Source organism: Thunnus thynnus, chromosome 10, assembly GCF_963924715.1.
Source record: "Thunnus thynnus chromosome 10, fThuThy2.1, whole genome shotgun sequence".
Lineage (NCBI taxonomy): Eukaryota > Metazoa > Chordata > Actinopteri > Scombriformes > Scombridae > Thunnus > Thunnus thynnus.
This window is the reverse complement of record NC_089526.1, coordinates 18,133,937-18,155,020: the sequence shown is the minus strand read 5'-3', so window position 1 is coordinate 18,155,020 and position 21,084 is coordinate 18,133,937. Positions and strand designations below refer to the sequence as shown.

Sequence of the window (21,084 nt, the reverse complement as noted above, 5' to 3'; positions counted from 1 at the left end):
CTGTGTCAAGACAGAAATTCATATAAGGATGAGCAAAAGGTATCATAGACACTGAAGCTATTTTACAATGCACACATTTCATTGCACAGTTGCAGTATTGTTTGAGCTCACAGCAGCCTTTATTGTTTGTACAATATGAACATGACGATATGTATGGATTAATGAATATTGTGAATATATACAAATATATACAGTAAGTACGGACTGAATCTGAACACAAGGCCCTTTCTTCTTATCCATCTCTTTTTGGCTGCATGCTCCAAAGGGAACATATCTGACTTTATACAGCATATTATTTCAGGAAATTATAAAGCAGTGAATTCAGCTTCCTTTTTGCCCCTAAGGCCATGTGTTCAAAGCAGAGGAGCTGCTTTCACGCTGATCAGCCCTGATTCCAGGGGACGAGAAGCTGTTGCTCGCCTTGGTACAGTGATCACGCCCGTTCCCAGTAATTGCTACATCCATGCACCAAAAAGGCGACAGCATGTGGAGGGGAAATAGCAGGTATAGCCATGCAGAACCGAGGAAAGGTACCAGGGCTGTTGGGTTTGATGAATGATGGATAGCTCTTATGCTGCTCATTTCCATCTCTGACAATTGAGTGATGGGGAAAAAATGTTTCAGCCTTGAGAAATGACTGGAAAGTTGTTGTTTTTTTTCCAGCAGATTGAGGCAGGTATTAGGAGAGGATTGGCCTTTGAGCACGCACACACACAAATACACAGATATACACTGACAAACAGGCAAGCTACAAGGACAGATGTAATGTCTGAAAATCCTTTCTTTTGGCTCTAAGGTCGTGGATATTTTGTGGCCCTCAGTAAATCAGTATTGGCATGATATGTGCAAGACCTTGAAAAATGTTCAGAGATGAGACATATGTTATTAACAATTCAATTAATCCAAGACCTCCAGATCATCTATGTGGCCCCTTCATCTGGCCCAAGTGAAAGTGATTATCTTGCTGTATAACAAGCTACACATCAGTATTGTCAGCCTGTGCCATTTTCATATGACTGTTGTTGGTGTATAATTCTGGCATCATTCCTTCGATCTCATCCTCTGTCTATTGGCAGTGCAGCTGGGCCTCTTTGATATCGACTCATCCTGGTTCCACAGAGTTGCAGTCACAGAGATTTAATATCTCGAGTGGTGTTGAACTCCTATTGCTACTAATGGATTCTGTATAATGTGGCACTTAAAATGCATGAGCAGCCTCTGACTTATCTGTAATTTGCCTCCACTGGAGCATATCTCCCTCAATACTTCCATTTGTTTTTGGCTCTGTGCAGTCAGCTTTTGTAGAGGAACTCTGATTGGGATTTCATATTTGTTATGTTCGACGTTTGAACATTTTGGTTGTTTCCAAAACATTAAAATGGATTTTTTTTTGCTTTTGGGATTCTGTGTTAATTACACAACAGAGAGAAAAGTAAGTCAAGCATGAGATCACAGACATGAGGTAGGCTTTATTTGAGCTGTCATGGCAGAAAGACGTGCTGACTTGGGCTCAGGCAGATGGGCATCTCCCAAAGGGGCCATTTTCCTTTATTTCATCTTCTACTGTTTTATGTGTCAAACAATAAGCATACTAACTAGATTAAGCAGAGCTAAGGCATTTGTGGAAATAAAAATGTGATTTTATCTTGTGTACTTTTTGTATAAAAGTTAAAACCAGCTAAACAACCCTAAAAACAGAGTGATTTTACCTTCTCACTGTGTTTTTACTCCATTTGACCTCTTTGGGGTCATGCAACATGGAGCAGGGAGCTGTGAGCCAATCGATCTGATGGGTTTAAATGTGTCAGTGTTGTCATGGCAGCAGAGCAGAGCCACACTGACAAGCTAGGCTACACTGGCTCAAGGTTAACAGCCAATGGACCAGAGTCACAGACCATTAAAAGAGGAGTCAATACTGCTGGAGAGGTCAGACTAAAACCAGCAATGCAAACGTTTCAATCCACAGGACTTTGAACAAGAAACAAGGCTTTAATGTTGCAGAGATCTGTTAGCAAAGTGTTAAACCTTGCGGGGGAAAGTCACAGACACATGCATACACTTAACCTATAGACAACAGACTTTTTCTTGTTAACTGCTGGTCTCAAAGCCCAACAAGATTACCATCTGACAGTAACATGACAAAGTGAGCATTTTCTAGCATGGTTAGCTAATGCAGATGAACCCAAAGCACCCATCACCACTCTCAAAAACTCTGACCAGAAACCAAAAAGAAGATCTATAAAAGTTTTCATTATTTGGATTTTTCGTATTTTATTAATTCAGTTCATTGTTAATTTATACCTTCTGTAAATTTTATCTTTCTCATATTGAGGTCTCAATGATGCTTCAAGGTCTTCTTCACACCACCAGAAGAATAACAAGAATAAGACTAATGTAATATATTATATACATAGAATAATAAAAAGAATAATGGCAAACGTTGTGAGAGACAATTTAGATAAGGTTGCTGAGTGTAAAACAAAATGTAGGTGACATTTCCATGTATTATAGATAGATGTCTGGCAAGCTGACAGCAGTAGGGCAGCAAATGAGATATTTCTAGTGATAGTCACTGAGAAATAACTGCCAGATGACTCACACAATAGTCTTGCAAAGTGAAATATAAGTGAAAGTGAAAGAGTTTGGACTGAATAGATCACCTTTCAATAGCATCTTTCATGAAATGACTCTCATAATATTGTAATATAACCCTCTGAGAATGTTCTGTCAAGCAGGACAAATAACACATTGCTATTAGAGAACATTATCAGTACACATTGGTGTGTTTTCTGGATGTATTGGATGCATATGTCTCTTTTAAGAATATACAGCTAAAGCTTCAGAGTGTGTGTGTAGAGGTGCAGGGTAATACTGCCCTACACATTTAAGCGATGACAAAGTGTGGCTGCGTATGAACACATTTACACCCACAAATCTTAAGGGAAGACGTCCCACACCCAATTTGAGTTTGTGGGTTTTCCTGCTGTCCAGGACGTTCTGCTGCTCAGAGCAGAGCAGGTCTGAGGTGATGTCACCCCTCTGTTCCCCGCAACACGAGCCTATTGTCTGAATTCATGATGAATATCACAACCGCTGCAGAGACAGAACTGATCTAATTAGCTGTGCTCATATGTCAGACTACCATCATTCTATTTAGTGGTCATTACCTCTGCATAAGTATGGTGCTGCTCACTGTGGGAGCATATGTATACGGTCAGTACGTGCACACACACACACACGCTCAAACACACAGAGAGGCGAGACTGTTGAGAACAGGCTGATACAAATACAAAGTGAGAGAGACAGAAATAGAGAGGTGGCTTGTCAGTGCAGCTGGCATTTTGTTCAGCAGGGAGCAATGTAGCCTGTCTACGTGGTAGTCCTCTCAGACAGGAGCGAGTCCATCGGGATCCCACAGGACCTCCTACCAGCCACATACCTGACAGGGGGGGATGTCTGAAAACTCTGCAGAGACCCTATTACACATGTCACACTGCTAAGCACTGCAGTGGCCACCAGATGACAAGCTTCCCACACCTTACACTTTATTAGGAGAGTGGGTTCAACCACAGGGAGATGTTAGGTTGGCACTGGCTAAGATATTACATTGTTATCTGCACATATTTGGCAAATTCTATCTTGTGACTGATCATAATTCATGATACTTCTGATAAGTTTGTGTATGAAGTCAATATAGACAGTTATAATATAGGATAATATATAGCATAAGTGACTACACAAAACAGATGGATGTACCAACACTGCCATCTTCAGGCTAATCGTTGCTACCACCTTAAAGCTGCACAAACAGGACATACAAGTAAACAACACATTAAGGATTTACAATAGGTGCAATGTATTACTATTTACTGTACATGTTTAAAACTGAAATACTTCAATTAGAACATAATATGCTACATTTTTACTATTGAAAAAATTAAGAGCAACTACATAGTGAAAAGTGCAGTATGACAGGGTAACAGGCAACTTTTTTCTTCACAGGTCCAAAACATTGTCCAGGATGTTGCGTAGACTCCAAAATTTCTGACAATGATATGATGGTGATGTTTTCATGTGGAATCAGATGAGCAGCTGAGGGTTTCCTCCTGGCTGGTTCCCACAAAGTCAAGTGAAGCTGTACTCTCTGCTTTGTTTGTTGCCAAATCTTTCATCTGGGGGTCTGCATCTCTGCACTCTAAAAACACGCTAAAACAGAGACAAGAATTGGGGTGAAATTGGGGAGATAAGAGAGTTTTGGTGTGAGGTATCACATGCGGTATGTAGGATGATAGGCAGACATTTACCTAAGCTGTTTATACTAGGAATTTACCCAACTAATCCTATTATCCAAAAAAGAAAGAAAGCTTTAATTACAATAATATGTGCTTCCCCCATGCTAAGTGTCTCATAGCTTTGTCATGGAAAAATATAAGGAGTCTGCGCTTTGGCGAGTGGCTCTAGGAGATGTCTTCCTGCCTCTCAATGGAGAAAATCATTTATATCCTTAAAGGTAAAAAGGAGGCCTTTGATTATATTTGTACATTTATACTTTATGGAAAATGAAGATATGTTTGAAGCATTACAAGAGGCTGATGAAAGGGGAAATGTAAGTGGTGAATTGCTGGCTATGAACAGAAAGGAAAAGTAACCTTTTACATACGTTTTTATTTGTTCACTTATTTACTGTTTTTCTTTTCTTTTAACTTCGGTTTTCTGTTGTATACCTTCTGCCATGAGCATTTCATTATTGTATTTATTTTATTTCAGCAAAGTTTTGTCAGTTTTTCTAAAATTTTATTTAATAATTTATTTATTTTAGTAATGTCATGTTGATTGTCTTTTTGTCTTCTAAATGTTGAAAATCAATAAAGACTGTTAAAAAAAAAGAAAAGGGGGAAATTACATTTTTATAAATTTAGTGAATAAGGCAAAAGGAGTTCTTACACAACCTGTACTGGAAAATAAAGAATATTTTCTGTGACTTCCTCATAAGGATGTGTAAAGCTTGACATTACGATACCTGTCTGAGTCAGAGTCACAAGACATGCTGAGGTCCTTTTTCAAGTCCTCATCGAATTGAAATCTCCTGTGGCCACAGCACTGAATTGCCTGAGCCACAGAGTAATGTGTCCTTCCAGCAGCACAGGCCTCCATCTTGGACACGCTGAGCTGTGACTGAAGGAAAAGGTGCAGGCAGCTGTCAGACAACAGCAGCGGGTTTTGGAGGATCCTGGTGAATTAGGACAAAAAACAAATAAGGGATGTTGAATACAGTCTATTCTATTGCTTGTTGATGTTAAAAAAAAAAACAGCAGCAGTGGCTCAACGCTGACACACCAGTTTTGTTATGTCTGTGCTGCAGTATGTCAAAGTTCATAAGTTTATTGATCTGCAAGATCATTCTTACTGGTCCAAAAACTTATGGAGCCCTTTCATGCGATCAGAGATCTGCTGGGCATTGTTCAGGCTGAAGAAGGGGTTCTTTGGGGGCAGCTCTGGTAGTCGTACCCTACAAAAGACACAAATACACACTAAAAATGAACCACTGGGAAGATTACAATGAACATAAGAACTGAAAGTAGATGTGTTCGGTTGCTCTGAGTCACATTAGCATTTCGAAATACAGACTTACATTAGCATTGAATTTGCTTGTAGTTTCTGCCTGAGCCATACAAACTCACTGTACCTCCTTCTCACACATGAAATCTTCTTGGTGAAGCACACACTGTTGGTCTAAAAGAAGACCCAAGTATGACAAATATTCACAGTAAGCCCGAGAATTTGATGTTAAAGATTAAAACAGCTTCCTTTTTATCGTTTTACTTACATGTAAACAAATTTCGTAGTCTATGTAAGCATGCCAGAAGTCATTCTTTTGTATCCGCGGGTCCCGCACCCAGACACCGATGACCTGCTGCATGGAGAAGGCAGGAGACACACTGAAACGCTGAACACAGTGGGTTTTGAAAAAGTGGAAGTTTTTATTAGCAGATTGAGGAAGTACAATGACAGGCATGAGAAGAATGAGGAAAGGAAAATCCTATCAAACCTCCTTTATTGCTCAGAGGAAAAAAATAAGTTGTCTCAGTTGTTTAAGACTGTACAAGAACTCAATGCCTCTGAACTTAACCATCAAATCTGTTTAAAGCTCATCAGATTTCCAGCATTTTCAAACCTACCTGATTCACCAAGTTGTCTGTTCCTTTTTTCATAGTTCAAAATTTCTTAAATTTGAATCTCAGTAACATAAAGCTAACCTGATGCTGTGCTGTGCTTAGCACTGTGCCAGCACTTTTTTATTTCCACTTTTATTGTCCAGGAGCAAAGGTCAAAAAATAAAGTCACGAGACTTTTAAGAGAGATATGCTCCTCCCCAATTCTGCTGCAACAAATCAACAAAACCACCTGCTGATTACTGAATAACAGGTCTGGTATGACAGCTTGTGCCAACATGTCTATAATCACATCAACTACTGAACTTCTGTGTTTATTGCTTATTGACTTTCATATTGAGTCAATCATAACACATCATCTGTCAGTACATGTTTTTAGAACAGCTTTCATCAGATTAGAACAGATCATTACTTTCATTGTTGTCCCTACCTCATGATTTAGGATATGACAAATGTGATGTGAAAAAAGATGAAGAGAAAAGGTTCACAAAATGTTTTTCTTTATTCACAGACTTCACAGATCCATGGTCAACAGTTACAGCAATTCAGTAGTAGGTGTGTTTTTAGGAGGTTTAAGGTTCAGCTGAGTGTCCCATAACAGTCATGGGAGATATGTCGAGTCAGGACAAAGCCATCAGGATACAGGTATTTTACACAGGCCTGTATAACTACTGGAAGACAATGCCCTTCACAATTGGACAATGCCCTTCACAATTGGACAGTCTCGTATCTAAAGTGCTACATTTAACAATCTTATTAGCCATTTTATACTGCAGGTGCACTAAAGTTATTTTCAATAGATTTACTTAAGAAATATTGTGACCTTTTGAATCATTCTGCCAAGACTTCATTTAGGGTAAAAGCACCTAATAATTATTTTTAAAACCTGAAAAAGGTTCTTGTTATAAATCAATACAGAGGAGAAGAGAACATTTGGTACATAGCAGCTGATTGGAAACATGGGCAAAATTATGCTGGGCAACAATTTTAAATAATCAACCACAAGGGTCCATACAGAGACACAGTGAGACAGTAAAAGCTGCGGCTATCAACACCTCACACAACATCTGCGTCCGAACAACAGGTCTACAATCTCTAACCAAAAGCTACATGGACTGGAGGTAAGACAGCAGTTAGTTCACTCTGCCTAAATAGTGTCGCTATACAAGATTTACTGCAGAGCACACACTAAATGACAAAAGGCCCTCCCAGTGGAAGATCCTTGTAGGGAAACAGGACTATAAATACTCACTATATAACAACAAATCTTAAAAACAAAACCATTCCACAGTGATTGTGTCTGCTACATGATGACACAAGACCAAAGCTGCTACAGGTTAGTCCGACCTCAAAATCAGCCGCTCTACACAAAAGGTTAGTTTAAGCCCCAATCGCAGTCTCCACAAAGGCACGGTGACCTCATGGAGCACCGCAGGACTGAGAGCAAAAAAAAAAAAAAAATCCATCCCCGCTGAGGTTCTCGCACCTGCCACAATCTGACACTCCAACCTGCAGCGGAAACGTAATTTCACACAGCGTGCCTCTAATGTCAGCTGAAGGAGGAGGAGGACACTCGCCTGAGGTTAAACTAAGCTTCAGGTGAGAGAACAGCTGTTTATCAGTTCACCTCGGTAATGCGCACACACACACACATACACACACACACACTTCACTGCTCCTCATCTCCGCAGTGCCAGGTCAACTTCTGCTCGTAGAAGTCGATCACCACCTGGGGACACCTGGCGCTCGCTTCACGGGCCGGCAGCAGGGCCACGTCATCAGAGTTTTTCCTGCGGGGGAACACACAAAAAGAGACGATGCATTTGGATGACAGTAACACATGATTAATGCATTAGCTTATTGTGAAACACAGGCTAAGAATAACGAAACACATTATCTTTCATTCTGTGGTGATGACAGATCCAGTTACTGTTTTCTGTACTTCAAGGGGCTTTTTAGTATTGCATTTTAATAAAGTTGGTGATTCACAATACAAATTAAACACATAATGGCCAAAATTAAAGGAACAGAGGACAGTATTTCTTAAATTTTGGGATTTTTTTTAGATTTGTAATCTCAAAGCCCAAACTGAGATTACACAAGCAATGTCACATGATTCAACTCTCCATGATTCCTAAACTGACCTTTAAAACTGCAATCGACCATCAGGTTATATATATATATATATAGATAGATAGATAGATAGATAGATAGATAGATAGATAGATAGATAGATAGATAGATAAATCTGTATGGTTGAATGTGATGATACACTGATTTACTGCGAAGGTATTGAGGGTGCTCTCCATAATCTGTAACTAAAGAAATGTTTTATTAGGTTGTCAATGTCTTGTTTGTAAACGATATATTCACATTATACAGTCTGTAAATTACATTTTCACTGCAAAACTGACACTAGATGCTTTGCGGCTTTTACCATCATGCCAACATTTAACCACCCAACCCCTGGCATTCAGTCAAGGACACAGAAAAAGAGGAAGCACCGGAGTTACCATTTGACTAGAAACATGAGCTCTCCCTGTCTGTCTGTGGAGCCGATGATGCATTCAGGCTCGAGGTAAGTGCTGAGGTTAGTGGGTGTGTCTGGCTCCAGGACATCACTGTCACTGTGCACGGTGCAAGCCTGCTGCTGGGACTGCATACAGGACTGCAACCAGAATGACAAGGACAAAAAAAACAACAAACAAATGCAGCAGTTAGAAGAAACCACAAAGACAACACGTGTGTTAAGAGACAGTCTACATGTGGCATTTTCCACTGTACATGCCCACTGTGAGAAAAAAAAGGAAATTTAAGTGCTTTCACTTTCAAAGGCATTGCAAAACAACCTTCACACGCCATTTAGTTTCATACTCAACCTCTAAAATGTAGAAACAAACATTTTTAAAAAAGTGATTCTACTTCACTCCAAGGCAACTTCATTTATTTTAACAGAAAATCTGTGTTGTATCAACGTAAAACAATCCACTATTAAAAAACATCCCAATAATAGGATTTTTTTCCTCTCCTTTGTACAGATTTAGGTGTGGAAGTTCTGTGAATAACATGGAAAGAACATGCACTTCCAGACATTTCCGTTATTATATTTTCCGGCATACTCACAATTTCTGTCTCTTGTTCTGTCATTTCTTCTTTAGGAATGAACTCAGGCTCTAGCTGCTCACTTTGCTCTTCCTCATTCCCTTCAGACAGATGGGTGTTCCTCAGGAACTCTTCAATGAGTTCAGGACAGTCTAGATTGTCCTCCGGTTCCCAAGTGTTTTCTGCACTGTAAAAAAAAAAAGAAAAAAAAAAAAGAAACAACGTATCTTACTATCCTGCATACAAAAAGAATTATACAACATATGGGAGACACAGAGGGGGATTTGCAACATATCACTCACTCAGTGAAGCCTTTCCACTTCAGGAAGTACTCAACTCTTCCATTAGAGACTCTCCTGCGAATTATTTTTTCCACCACAAACTCCTGGACAACTGTAACGTTAGTCTCCTCAGTCTTCCTCTGTTTGGCGGTCTGCTTCTTTCTCATCCTGCCAGGATGAAGAAGCAAATGAATGGCATGTTATTACTCACAAGGAAATGAAATGTTTTTTGTTCAACCTGCTAAATGATGTCAGAAATCAACACTTTCATCTCCTTGTTGCTGATATATTTACACAACGACACCGCAGTGGTGTGCCCTTCAGACAATGAGCCATACACTTATTATAGTGCTCCACCTGCTGTTTCTTTCAGGAGCACAGCGTACTGTACAACTCCTTCAGTCCATAACGCAACACGTTACTATCTATACACGTGTATTGTGCATTCAGACAGTTTAGTTTCACCGGACAGCAGCTTTAAAACAAGTGTGAAGCGTGTCTGGCTGATGCACAAGACGGTGTAAATGAACAATATGCACGTACGCTGTCGGTGTTTACTTAATCTCGGCGGACAGCCTGCTGCGGTGCTGCTCTGCTCTGTTTGGAGCTTGTCGCAAGGAAACTACATGCACACAGCGTCCTCGGTGCAGCTCTGTGCGCAGATGTGTCGCTCGGCGTGTTTACATGAGCGAAACAACTTTTCATGAATGAGTTAAAATTAAAGATGGCCGTGGATGCTCGGAGGAAGTGGTTGCCAAGGGAAAAGGTCATGCCAGGAAAACCGGGAGGAGACGACGTGGACGCGCACAACGCCCGACCAATCAGAGAGCAGTCCGCTCGTCCGTCCCCGTCCAGTGGTCCGGAACAGCCCTGCCACCCATGGGCGTCAGCTGGGTATGGCAAGGGAATGACTGCACTTGGCATATCACACTGAGAGTAGACTGGCACCAGATCTTTCATCTTTTTTTTTTATTAATCATGTAATGGGAAACACATATGCAGCATTTATTTCGGAACAACATAAAAGCAAAAATGATATGAAGACAGATTCATGTATGTCCAGTAATTAAAAAAAAAAAACTCAACCTAGTCAGTAACCTGTAATTATAAACATCATCGATAAGTTGCCAAATAATAATTAGATGCTTCACCAATGAAGTGAGTGAAGTGAAATATAAGTACATTTAGCTACTCAAATCCTCTTCTTAAATACAATTTTGAGGTACTTAATGATTTCCTTTTTACGCTGCTTTTTACTTCCAAAGAAAAATGTTATACTTTTTACTCCAATACGTTTATTTTACTATATTTAAAAGTAACTAAGTGTTTTACATATAAAACATATCATCTTATAGAAAAGTCCTTTGAGGTATGTTTGTGATATTGGGCTTTATAAATAAAATTGAGGTCTCAATACTTCTTCCACCACTGCCTATAAGCGCAACTGTGTATTTCACGGAGGTGATCTGTACTCCACCACCACTTGAACCGCACTGACGGAACCTCCGAAAAATAGCCTCTGGAGGATTTGATTGACAGCTCCCTTTTAGCCAATGGTAACCCGCACAGCTGCTGATTGGCCAAATAAGCACCACCAACTGGCCTTCCTACCTTTTTTTTTTCTACCAGTTTTGTTACTCACCACTGGGGGACGCTACCTGCCTGCACTGGACTGTCAGGTTCAGTGGGCCAGAGGCTCAATGCTCCTGAGCCTTAAATAATGAGAATGGATTTATGCTAGAAAGCTCATAGCAAAAGACAGCAGAACAAAAGGTTTTACTTGGAGATGGATTCACATTGGAACCGCCTCTGATGTACTGTTGTATCTGATATCATTTCATCCTCAAGCTAAGATTATGAAACACTGGGTGCATTTGTATAAATAATGTGTACTCAAGCGAGCACTACAGAACAGCACATATAGGAAAGCCTACAGTAAAAACATCACATGTTGATCTGTCACAGTCCTGAGAATTAATACTTCGGTTTCATTTCCAGCCATTTTCAATGAGAAGATACTGGGAGAAGCCCAAGGGATGTGATTAAAAGTGGTTTCAATGAAAAAGCTGACATACGCCTGCATGGAAGATGAATGTGGTGTGTATCGTCCTCAGAAAAGGAGCATATTGATCCTAGTCTCAGAGGGAATAGGACACATGTTTCATGCAGGTTACAAATCAATGTTTGGTCATTTGGATCTGCTACATACTGTATGCCCAGTTCCTCTCCCAGTGCAGGGGAAACTTTAGTAGGAGGTAGAGATATGATCCTCAGGAATCACAGGATCTCTTCTGTGTTTCATTGTTTTTCCTCTGTGATTAATTATTAATACTGTACTGAAGATGTTCTCAACATCCAAACACCATTTTCTATCTTTGCTCACAGCAGCTCTCGCAAACAAATGGGCGCCTCTTTCCAAACCAACTTAAAAGTCTGTAGAGAAACTTTCTTTCACTGTCTTCTGAACTGTGATGACCTTCACCAGTTTCATTAAAACCTTGAAAGTTGTGTATTTTTTCAATTGTATCTTTTACATTTCCACAAATTTTTAGGTACACTTTTGGTACCATAGCTGTTTCCAATAAGGCACCCTAAAGACAAATGCCTTTATCAATGGGTAATAAGTTATTTACAAATGTTTTATAGATTTTGGGTTGCAATGTTTGGCTGACGTTTATCTTTTAAAGTCTGCGGGGACAAATGTAAGTAAGTCATTAATCAGGTTTTTTTTTTTTTTTTACCACAGTCAATCAAGTCTGCAGTGTAAATGTTATTAAGTTGTTAATAAATGGATTGTGGTCCATATATTCTGCCACTTTCTTCCAAAGGGTAAGTTGTTGAACACTCTGAGGGGTTCTCTGATAAATTGACAAGCTTAACAAGTAATTATTTAAAATGTATAAATCCTTTATAAGGGCTTCATTACTAAAATGTAGTACCTTAGTGTGGAACCACATCGAACTTTCCCATGAGTTTACCCAGACTCCCAGGCAAGACATGTGTTGGTTATCTGCTGTATGACCGGTTGTTGCCCTTTGACCCCTTCCTGTTGGCTCTTTTGGGGTTTTAGTACTAGTTGCCATAGTAACTGACTAGCTATAGGGTTGAGCTGTCACTGTAGGCGCGGGAATGGCAGTAATGCATGCAGAGAGGTCCGGTCTAGATTTACTGCTCTGCTACAGTATGGATCGCTTTGGGTTCTCTTAACCAAATCTGAACTCTGGAGGGCCAGATTTCAGCCTGGAAACACAAACTGATAATATGCATAAACACAGGACAATTATTTATATATTTACACCAACTGAGTATAAAAAAGTATTTAATAATAGTTTTTCACCTATTGCACTCAGTGAAACCCATTACATAAAAGCCTTGATCTCGGATCTCTAGGGATTAGAGAAAGTTTTAGATGCTTTATAAGCATATTTTATGTCTTTTGTAACCTACATGATTCAACAACAGGCAATAATGAAATGATTTGAGGCTTTTTTTGCCTAAAGCCAAACTGAGTGAACCCAAGATTGACCAGGGCACTAAAAATGAAATACAGATGTTGATGAAATGACATGCTCCAGTGTGCAGGGTGAAAAGATATATTGCGTTGTGCCGTCATCCCTTAAATCTGCTCAGTCCCTCCCAGACAAGCACATTCCTGGGGCCCACTGTGAGTGTAGCCCTCATACAGATGGGCCTTGAGAGCCACCCTGTCAGAGCAGAAATGAATCCAGATGGCTGGACCCTGCTGTGAGGGACTGTGGATGGAGTGAGTAGTGGTCTGTGTGGCTCAGATCAAGCCTGACTGGACCTTTTTAACACAGAGGGCCCCTGGTGTTCGCTCAGTACCACCCCGAGGGTCTCGGGTTACTGCCAGGGTGAGGACATTCACGTTGGTCCTGTTATTCTTACCAAGCATTAATCTGGATGAATAAAGAGCAGTGTTGAGTTCTTTCACAGTGAAACAGTAATATTGATGGCTGGTCTGGTAGGGAAGTGATTTACATGAGCTCATTACTGACCAATTGATTGATTGATTGGCTGAATATTTACAAAGTGCTTTCTTGGAGCTTGTTCCCACATATAATGCAGACATGCACCCAACACCACATTTGGAGTGAGAGCAGCAGTATAAGAGCTGAGATACTTTATTATCCCCAACCCTGCCACCACTGCAGGAGCCCTCAGCACCTCCATCAACTCCCCACTCTTATCTTCAGATCATATTCAGAGTCACATACTGAATCAATCTGGGTCTGGTGAGACGGGCTCCAATGCAGCAGTGGCAGAGAGAAAAGTGACTTTTCCTGAGTAACAGAGGACGTGGGACAGAAGACCACCTGGACATGCTTGCGGAAATCTGTCTCCTGTTTCAGAGCACTTCTAGTGCCCCCAGATACTCTCCTTTCTGTTATTCTATACTTTGCCCTGGTATGGAGGGCCTGAGGGAGGTAGTTATTGCTTTGTGTCTATAGAGTTACTAAGAAATACAGTAGGAATGCATCTTAGTATCTGAGTATTCATTTCATTACAGGTTTCAATTAGATTATTTCAAAGATATTACTTACCAAAGGCTAAATGTTCATGTTAAGAGCACTGAAGTAATATATTTTCTTGGACTTTGAGTTGGGATTGTTTTGTCAAACTACTATTTCTAAGGTCAAGAATGAATTTTTACACTTATGCTTTAAGTCAAGAAGAGTGAACACTCTTAAAACTTCTAAGGATGAAGTCAGAACAGCTACTAAGCAAACTATCTGTTGACGAGGACCATGTTGTATGTTTGAAAGCCCCCCAAACAGCCAGTAAGTGGCCCTGTGGAGTTAACAGATAGCAGACCTGTAATGTTGGCAGCCATCAAATGAACAATTAATTTAAAAAAAATAAAGCAGTAAATACTAAAATTACATGTAATACACATTTGACACAATTGCCAGTGTTGTCATTGTCACTGATCACCAAAACCATCTCTTGTATATGGAAGACCACAGCAGGTATGTAAATGTTTGTAAAGATTTCAATTTATTGATATCTAATTGGAAAACAAAAACAAAAAATAATAAAAGCTTTTACAAATGAATAAATTAAGCACCAATATATTGATTAAAAACATTTAAAAAACAACTTTATAAAAAATTCACTTGAAAATAGTTGTAGTTACTTTTTTTCAATTACATATAAATTAATAGAATGCTTTATAGTCATTCATTAGACTTCTGTGGTCCTCCATTCATCTAAAGTAAAGCAACAAGAAAAATGAAAACCTGGGGACAAAACCCCTCACAATCACAGCACGTTATTTAAAAAGCTTTGACTAATGGGATGAATGACCAAATATATAGTAGTACTACTATATACCTGATAGTTCCACTTCTGTGTTTCTGTTTTCATTACATCGGCTATTTGCAGTGCACCAAGGAAACACTAATGACCTAATGATTATTGGTCATCACTAAAGTTAAAATGTCTTCCCATTATACACCACCTGAAATTTTCATGTTTAAGAACCAAGGTGCCATCTCAGGCTCAATCCCCAAATGCTTCTTAGTCCATCCCTTCCACTGTGTTTTTATGTAGGGTCTTTGTGAAGAAAAGTCCCCATTACAATATAGTCCTATATTTTTGACTTTGTAGCACCATCAGTCCAAATGCAACAGAACAAATTTTTAATTTATGACATATGTCAAACATGAACTACAAATCACAGCAGCTCTAACTCTTGAAACCATTTAAAATTTAGATTCGGGTGTCAAGAAGAGTTTTTGGATAAACATGGAAGAATTAAAAATGAATTCCCCCTTTGTTAACAAAGTTTGCAAAGAACAATATAGTATCTGAATCAGTGGGGCTGAAGAAGAAGTTTCATAGTTAGTCAGACGGTGGAGGTGGTTTTGTTGCTAACATAAACAGGTGGTGACTTCATCCCATGTGCCTCTTGGCTAGGGGTTTCCATTTCACAACATGGAACCCATCGGATCCTGTAACAGCCTGATTGACAGGTGAATGGTACCAATGACAAGCAACTCCCATTCCTTCAGGGGCCAATGTGGCACAAAGTGAATGGGTAAGAGTGGAAGGGAGAAAGATTGCCTTTGAACCTAAAAAACAACTTTTCCCCCTTCCTCTATACTTCTCCTTCTGTCCCAGTCTCTCTCTGTGCCATTCTCCTCACTTTTCTGTGTTTTCTCACAGCGGGTGTTTTGTTCTTGTGAATTTTGTGGCTGATGCAGCTAGTTGACTTTAAGCATTACGCAGAGGAAAATGTGAGTAAAGTAAAATGAAGTCCTCTTAAAGTGTCAGTCAGCTCACATGCCTGGTTTGTGTGGAACTTTTGGGACTTTTGATGGATCGCTCTCCGCTGGTTCTTCACAGAGCGATTATCACTTCTGTCTGCGAGGACATTGTTTGCTTTCTTGTGGCCTGCCTTTTGTCACACATCCCCTTCCATCTCAGTTTCTCCCAGTGTTAAGTGTTCCCTTTCAGAGCTGCCCATCACCGTCTAGTGAAACCCAAACAGGGAGCACAGTCCCTTGACTTGCCTCTGAACGATGAAGACACACGAGAAGAAGAAAGGACAATGGATTCGCTCGAGGGATGAAGTCAACACATATGACACTTCATTTGAATCCTCACAAAGTCATGGAGGCCGCCTTAAATCCAGAGATGACAGATTCATCATGAGTGTGTTTTAATAACATGTATTTGCTGCTTTTTTCGATTTCAAACCTTGACAAAAGCTTATGTATCTGAATCTGAACATATAAGCAGAATCTCTTCTATGTATTTATTGCATATGAAATGTTCACACTCGTAATGCACTTTTCAGCAAGTAGACAGCTGAATAGTATCTCATCCTTGAGTGTTGAGAAGACCTTTGCCTTGGTAAATCTCCTTGTCACTGTGCAGCTGCTGACTGTCTACTCTCATTGAGTACAGATCCACAAACCACCGAATCCAGTCTGTTGACCTTTCACTCTTTCTCTCTCTCTCGCAGCTGTACGCTTTGAACTTTAGATCTGCTCCACATTCAATCAGGATTCAGCTCCTTAAACCCCACATTTCCCCCCTCTGGCTTCAGGAAACTGGCCCATCTGCAGTCAAAACCCACGAATGGTCTGCACGGGTCTGGATGCAAGCTTCTCCCTCAAATAGAGAGTGTTTGCACTCTGGGTCCTGGGAATCTGAAGCTTTTCCTCCTCAGTCAAAAGTACTCTGACCATGACCCATTTCAGATCAGCGAGGCCTGTAGCAGCTGAGGGCTAAGTGCTCACTGTAGGCTCCAGCATGAGCACATGGTGGGACTAACCAGCTCTTTGGCCTTGCCTGCCTACCATCTGGAAAATAACAGCTTTAAGCAGGTCCTGCCAGTAATTACCCTGCAAACTCTGAACAAAGGCACAGCACACAGTGTGGTGAGATCTGGATAATTGATGGAGACAGGCCTCAGCAACTGATAGTCTATTCCAAGCAGTGAAAAGTCTAGTTTTGGCTTAAAAACACTCAACCCTGGTTTGAGAATTTGTTTGAAATTTGAATTATAGAATTTGAACAGTAGAAAATGAAGATACAATGTGTCTTTGTTTGTTGTTGTGTGCTTGAAAACAATACCTGGCCATATGGCTGCACCTAAACTCTGACACTTCTAATGACATGTGTTATAAGTACAGTAACATGTACAGAATGTGTGCTTTTTATTATGTGAAGATTGATACTGCTCTCATGTTTGTACAGTAAATACTGTATGAGGCTATAGTCAGCAGACAGTTAGCTTAGCTCAGCACAAAGACTGGAAAGACTGGGAGCAGCTAGCCTGGCTCTATCTAAAAGGTAAGAGGTCTTCAAGTTCAAGATAAGAAAGCTCACTAATTAACATGATATATCTTGTGTGTTTATCCGTACAAAAACCAAAGTGTAAAAATGTCAAGTTGTGGTTGTATGGGAGGTTATGTGCTGGACTATTTCTTGGCTAATTGCAGTGACTTCCTGGAGTCTCTGCTGGCTGCCTGGTAACCTTTTGGTGACAATAATTATAATTGGACAAATGGTAATAAGTGAGCTTTAGAGGTGCTGCTAAGTGGATTTTGTTACCTTTCTACAAAGCCAGGCTAGCTTTCCCCCCTGCTTCCAGTCTTTGTGCTAAGCTAAGCTAAAGGCTCCAACACACGGGTTGTGTGTGAAGGTCAAAGAACATCTGAAACCAACTCCCCTTCACACCTTTCAGACATTGGGAGTCGAGGGGCTGTGCCCAACTATCTGTAACTTTCCAAAACTGAGAATCTGACAATAACACCGACTTTATTTTTTAACAGATTCAGATTGTCTGAATCTGAATCTGAATTTATGCAGCAATGGCCACTCTTCACACAACTGTTTATTTCATTTATCATATAGAACTGAGTGCAACAATACCTTCCAGGAAAGATGGCTCTTCCTCAAACAGACAACTTTCTACTTACCATGATACAGTTGCTGGGAGTGAAAATTTGTTTCCATAGCTGGCTTTCTACATGTTGGTATAGAGCGTTGAAAAACCACAACCGCTCTCTTGGTTTGAACCACTGCCTGGACCTGACTGAACATGAAGCTGATTTACATCGTCCATCCTCCAAAATGTCACTTTCAATTTGAATCCTATCAGTACCTAATCTGGAAATGGTTATTCAGTGTGTCTTGGAAATAAATTGTTTGCAGCTGAGAGGGGGAAAGTCAGAAGTGGAGGAGGGGAAACTCAGGGGGGAACAAGTGGCAAAGTCCATCCGCTGAAATGCCATGTTTAGGCTGATGCACAGGAAACAGGCTCTTACCAGCCAGGAAATGAAGTGGCAAGCACAGGCCGGCTTATATTTCCCCTCCTGCTCTCAGATGGGCCTTGTTAGAGCAGAGACACCAGGGCTCCAGCTTTTGTTCACACAGAGCCAATAGTAAACAACGCTGCAGCGTTTTTGAAAGACATTAAGTGCCTGTGATGGCTGAGTGGTATGTTGCCATGAGGTCTTGAGTTTCTCAGACCTCCAGATTCCCCATCCCCCCCTCTGTCTCTGAGGGGGGAGCTGAGTCAATGGTCAGGATGTGAAAGAGCTGAGACAAATTTATGTGCAAGTGAGGAAACAGACTGCTCTAACTTATGTTTTACTGATGAAATCTGTGGCTGTGTTTTAGCTTTGGTACAGATTAGAATTTTTGTCCCTATATGGGTTCTTTACTCTCCATTATTGACTGAAATCGGAGGATGAATGACGATCTTTCCTTAAACTCATAAAGGAGAAACATAGAGTTTGTTTATTCATGATAACCAGATAGAAAGATAACAAATCTATTTTTGACCTGTTTCAAGAACTGAAAGAACATTAAAATCAATATACTGAATATACAAAAGGTTAACCAGAAGTGCCATGTCTTTATATTTTTGGATTGCTCAGAAAACTCTTATTGCTAGTCTCACACAGTGTTCACAACACATAAATTACTTGTATGAAGGGCCAACAGAACAAAATAAACAGATAATAATGTGTGTACTTTATAAAGACCTCCAGGATCAAGGCTCATGTTACCTCGGGACCTTGATGGTTTGTTTAAAAGTCACCTTGACTCAGAGCGATGAATTAAGTGCCACAGCTGCCAGAAAAGAAAGCAAAAACACAATTTTTGGACAAGTCAAGGCTGAGCATGAATTCTGAGTCTGACATAGTGAGAAGTCAGTAGTCTTAAGTTTGTAGATAACTCAATTACCTTCAAATCAAGGCTGCAACTAAAAAAGATTTGGATTAGAATTATTATTTATTATAGGCCTATCATGTGGACAACCAAAGAAATCCTTTGTTTGAGATTTATACCATTGAATTTCAGCTTTGAAATGTCCTTCAATCAATTTTAAAAAGATGGAGCTGCTTAGCTGTTGCAGAGATAAAATATAGTCTTTCTACCGAAATCATTTAAGGGCGTTTTCTCTTTCAGAAAAAGACAGGATGACAGGTGACTGAGACTCGTGTGGACAGAGATTTACTGTTTGCATTCACATGTTCGAAGGTCAGAGCTGGCTGGATTCCCACACAAACCCAGTGCTGCCTCTCTCAAATGTAAAGGACCACCTCAGTGGGAAGGTCTGCCACGATGATAGTGATTCATGGTGTGGAGCTCTGGGCGAAGTTGAAGTTAATGTAAACAATTACAGTTGATGTATTCTGAGCATGTGTATGTGAGGCTGGAGAGGGATGAAGAGAGTGAGACAGAAATACTGCTGCTGCCTGAGCTGGGATTTGAGCTTGGTGTATATGTTTGTAGTGTTTATCATTTCTTCTCACAGGCAAACAGTCAAGATTCAGTGTTGGAAGAAGCTGTGCTGCTTTGCTTTTGGCGCTTATGTGTGGTCGGTCATGGAACAAATACTAATAATGGTGCATTAATGGGCTGTTGTTCAAGATAAACATTGCGGTAGCAACGGGACTTTCAGAGAGGGGGAGAGTAGTGATACCAGAGAACAGCTTCACATCCTTTTAGTAGAATTTTACATATCTAGAGAAATCAGTCATATAAATAAAAACCTGTTTTAGCTACATAAAGGTAGAGAGGCAAAAAGAAAAGTCTCTCTGGCCGTGTTGAATAATGGAGAGATGTCTGTCGGAGAGTAGACACCAGTAACAACCTCTGCTTGCAAATAAAAACCAAAGAGTTTTATCTCTGTAGCTTGAGCTATTATAATTAAGTTATTCCGGTTTATATTCCATATTGATCTCCTTCTAGAGATGTCTACACAAATTTTAAAGTTAGTAATCTCCAGGAATTATCACCCTCCTCGTTATAACTCTCAAATGATTCATTCTGTAACTACTAATTATCGGTTGGCTTTGCATCAGTTTTACACTCCTCCAGCTCAGTTGTGGTTGTTTCCATCTGTTTGGAAAAAAGGTTAGAAGTTGACTGGCAGAGGTCCTGCTCTCTGTGAGTTAGCGGCTCGCTGGAGGGGGCTTGTTTCTATCAGGGGTGAAACACCCGCCCGTCCATCACCCTGACAGAGCTGACAGCCATTCAGCCAAACCAGAGGAGTTCCTGCCAACAATCAAAGGGCTTTTCATTGAAGGAATCCAGCACTGGCCTGTCATCAGGGAGGGACGTTCCCAGCTGTCAGCAGGACAGGGGATACTCTGGTATTTTTTTTTTTTTTTTCCAAAGTCTGTGGTCAGATCCATGGCATTGGTCAAGAGCACATGCTCCGCCTCCCCCTCCGCCCCATCTCTCTCTCTCTGTCTGTCTCTCTTTCTCTCTCCGTAAAAGTCAGTTTATCATTTTTTCATCTAAACTGTTGTCAAACTATGTGATTCAGTTGTGTTGTGTGGTGTTGCATAGATTATTACAGTACATAAATTACATTACATGTATGTGAGTCTTTAATAGGTAAAATTTCATTCAACTTAATTTGCACATGCATTTTGATTAAAAATACTGTTCACTTGCTTCTCAATGATGCCAGTGCTCTTGTTCACCACAGGAGGGAGCACAACTAAAGAAAATGGCAAGTAGCAGCACGTCCGAAAACC

The 21,084-nt window shown here is 40.3% G+C and overlaps 2 protein-coding genes across 2 annotated transcripts; both read right to left on the bottom strand.

The window, feature by feature from the left end:
* Positions 1-3,832: 3,832 nt before the first annotated feature.
* snx10b (sorting nexin 10b) lies at positions 3,833-6,542 on the bottom strand. The gene is made up of 6 exons (XM_067601729.1): positions 6,180-6,542; positions 5,828-5,914; positions 5,633-5,733; positions 5,408-5,509; positions 5,021-5,230; positions 3,833-4,206 (listed from the first exon to the last, which is right to left on the bottom strand). The coding sequence occupies exons 1-6, from the start codon at positions 6,210-6,212 to the stop codon at positions 4,071-4,073; spliced, it is 669 nt and encodes a 222-aa protein (XP_067457830.1). The 5' UTR covers positions 6,213-6,542; the 3' UTR covers positions 3,833-4,070.
* Positions 6,543-6,656: 114 nt separating this feature from the next.
* cbx3b (chromobox homolog 3b) lies at positions 6,657-10,329 on the bottom strand. Its single transcript, XM_067601731.1, has 5 exons — positions 10,100-10,329; positions 9,578-9,724; positions 9,297-9,462; positions 8,687-8,841; positions 6,657-7,963 (listed from the first exon to the last, which is right to left on the bottom strand). The coding sequence occupies exons 2-5, from the start codon at positions 9,721-9,723 to the stop codon at positions 7,843-7,845; spliced, it is 588 nt and encodes a 195-aa protein (XP_067457832.1). The 5' UTR covers position 9,724; positions 10,100-10,329; the 3' UTR covers positions 6,657-7,842.
* Between the last annotated feature and the right edge of the window lie 10,755 nt (positions 10,330-21,084).

Bases quoted from the DNA above. Each gene is read 5' to 3' on its own strand.
- snx10b (XM_067601729.1), bottom strand. From the start codon at position 6,212: ATGAAAAAAGGAACAGACAACTTGGTGAATCAG. The intron at 5,915-6,179 runs GTAGGTTTGAAA...TTCTCCATGCAG, and splicing joins CAGACAACTTGGTGAATCAG to CAGGTCATCGGTGTCTGGGT. The intron at 5,510-5,632 runs GTAAGTCTGTAT...TGTCTTTTGTAG, and splicing joins CAAGCAAATTCAATGCTAAT to GGTACGACTACCAGAGCTGC.
- cbx3b (XM_067601731.1), bottom strand. From the start codon at position 9,723: ATGAGAAAGAAGCAGACCGCCAAACAGAGGAAGACTGAGGAGACTAAC. The intron at 9,463-9,577 runs GTGAGTGATATG...TTTTTTTTACAG, and splicing joins AAGTGGAAAGGCTTCACTGA to TGCAGAAAACACTTGGGAAC. The intron at 7,964-8,686 runs GTAACTCCGGTG...GTTCCCCCGCAG, and splicing joins CTCATGTTTCTAGTCAAATG to GAAAAACTCTGATGACGTGG.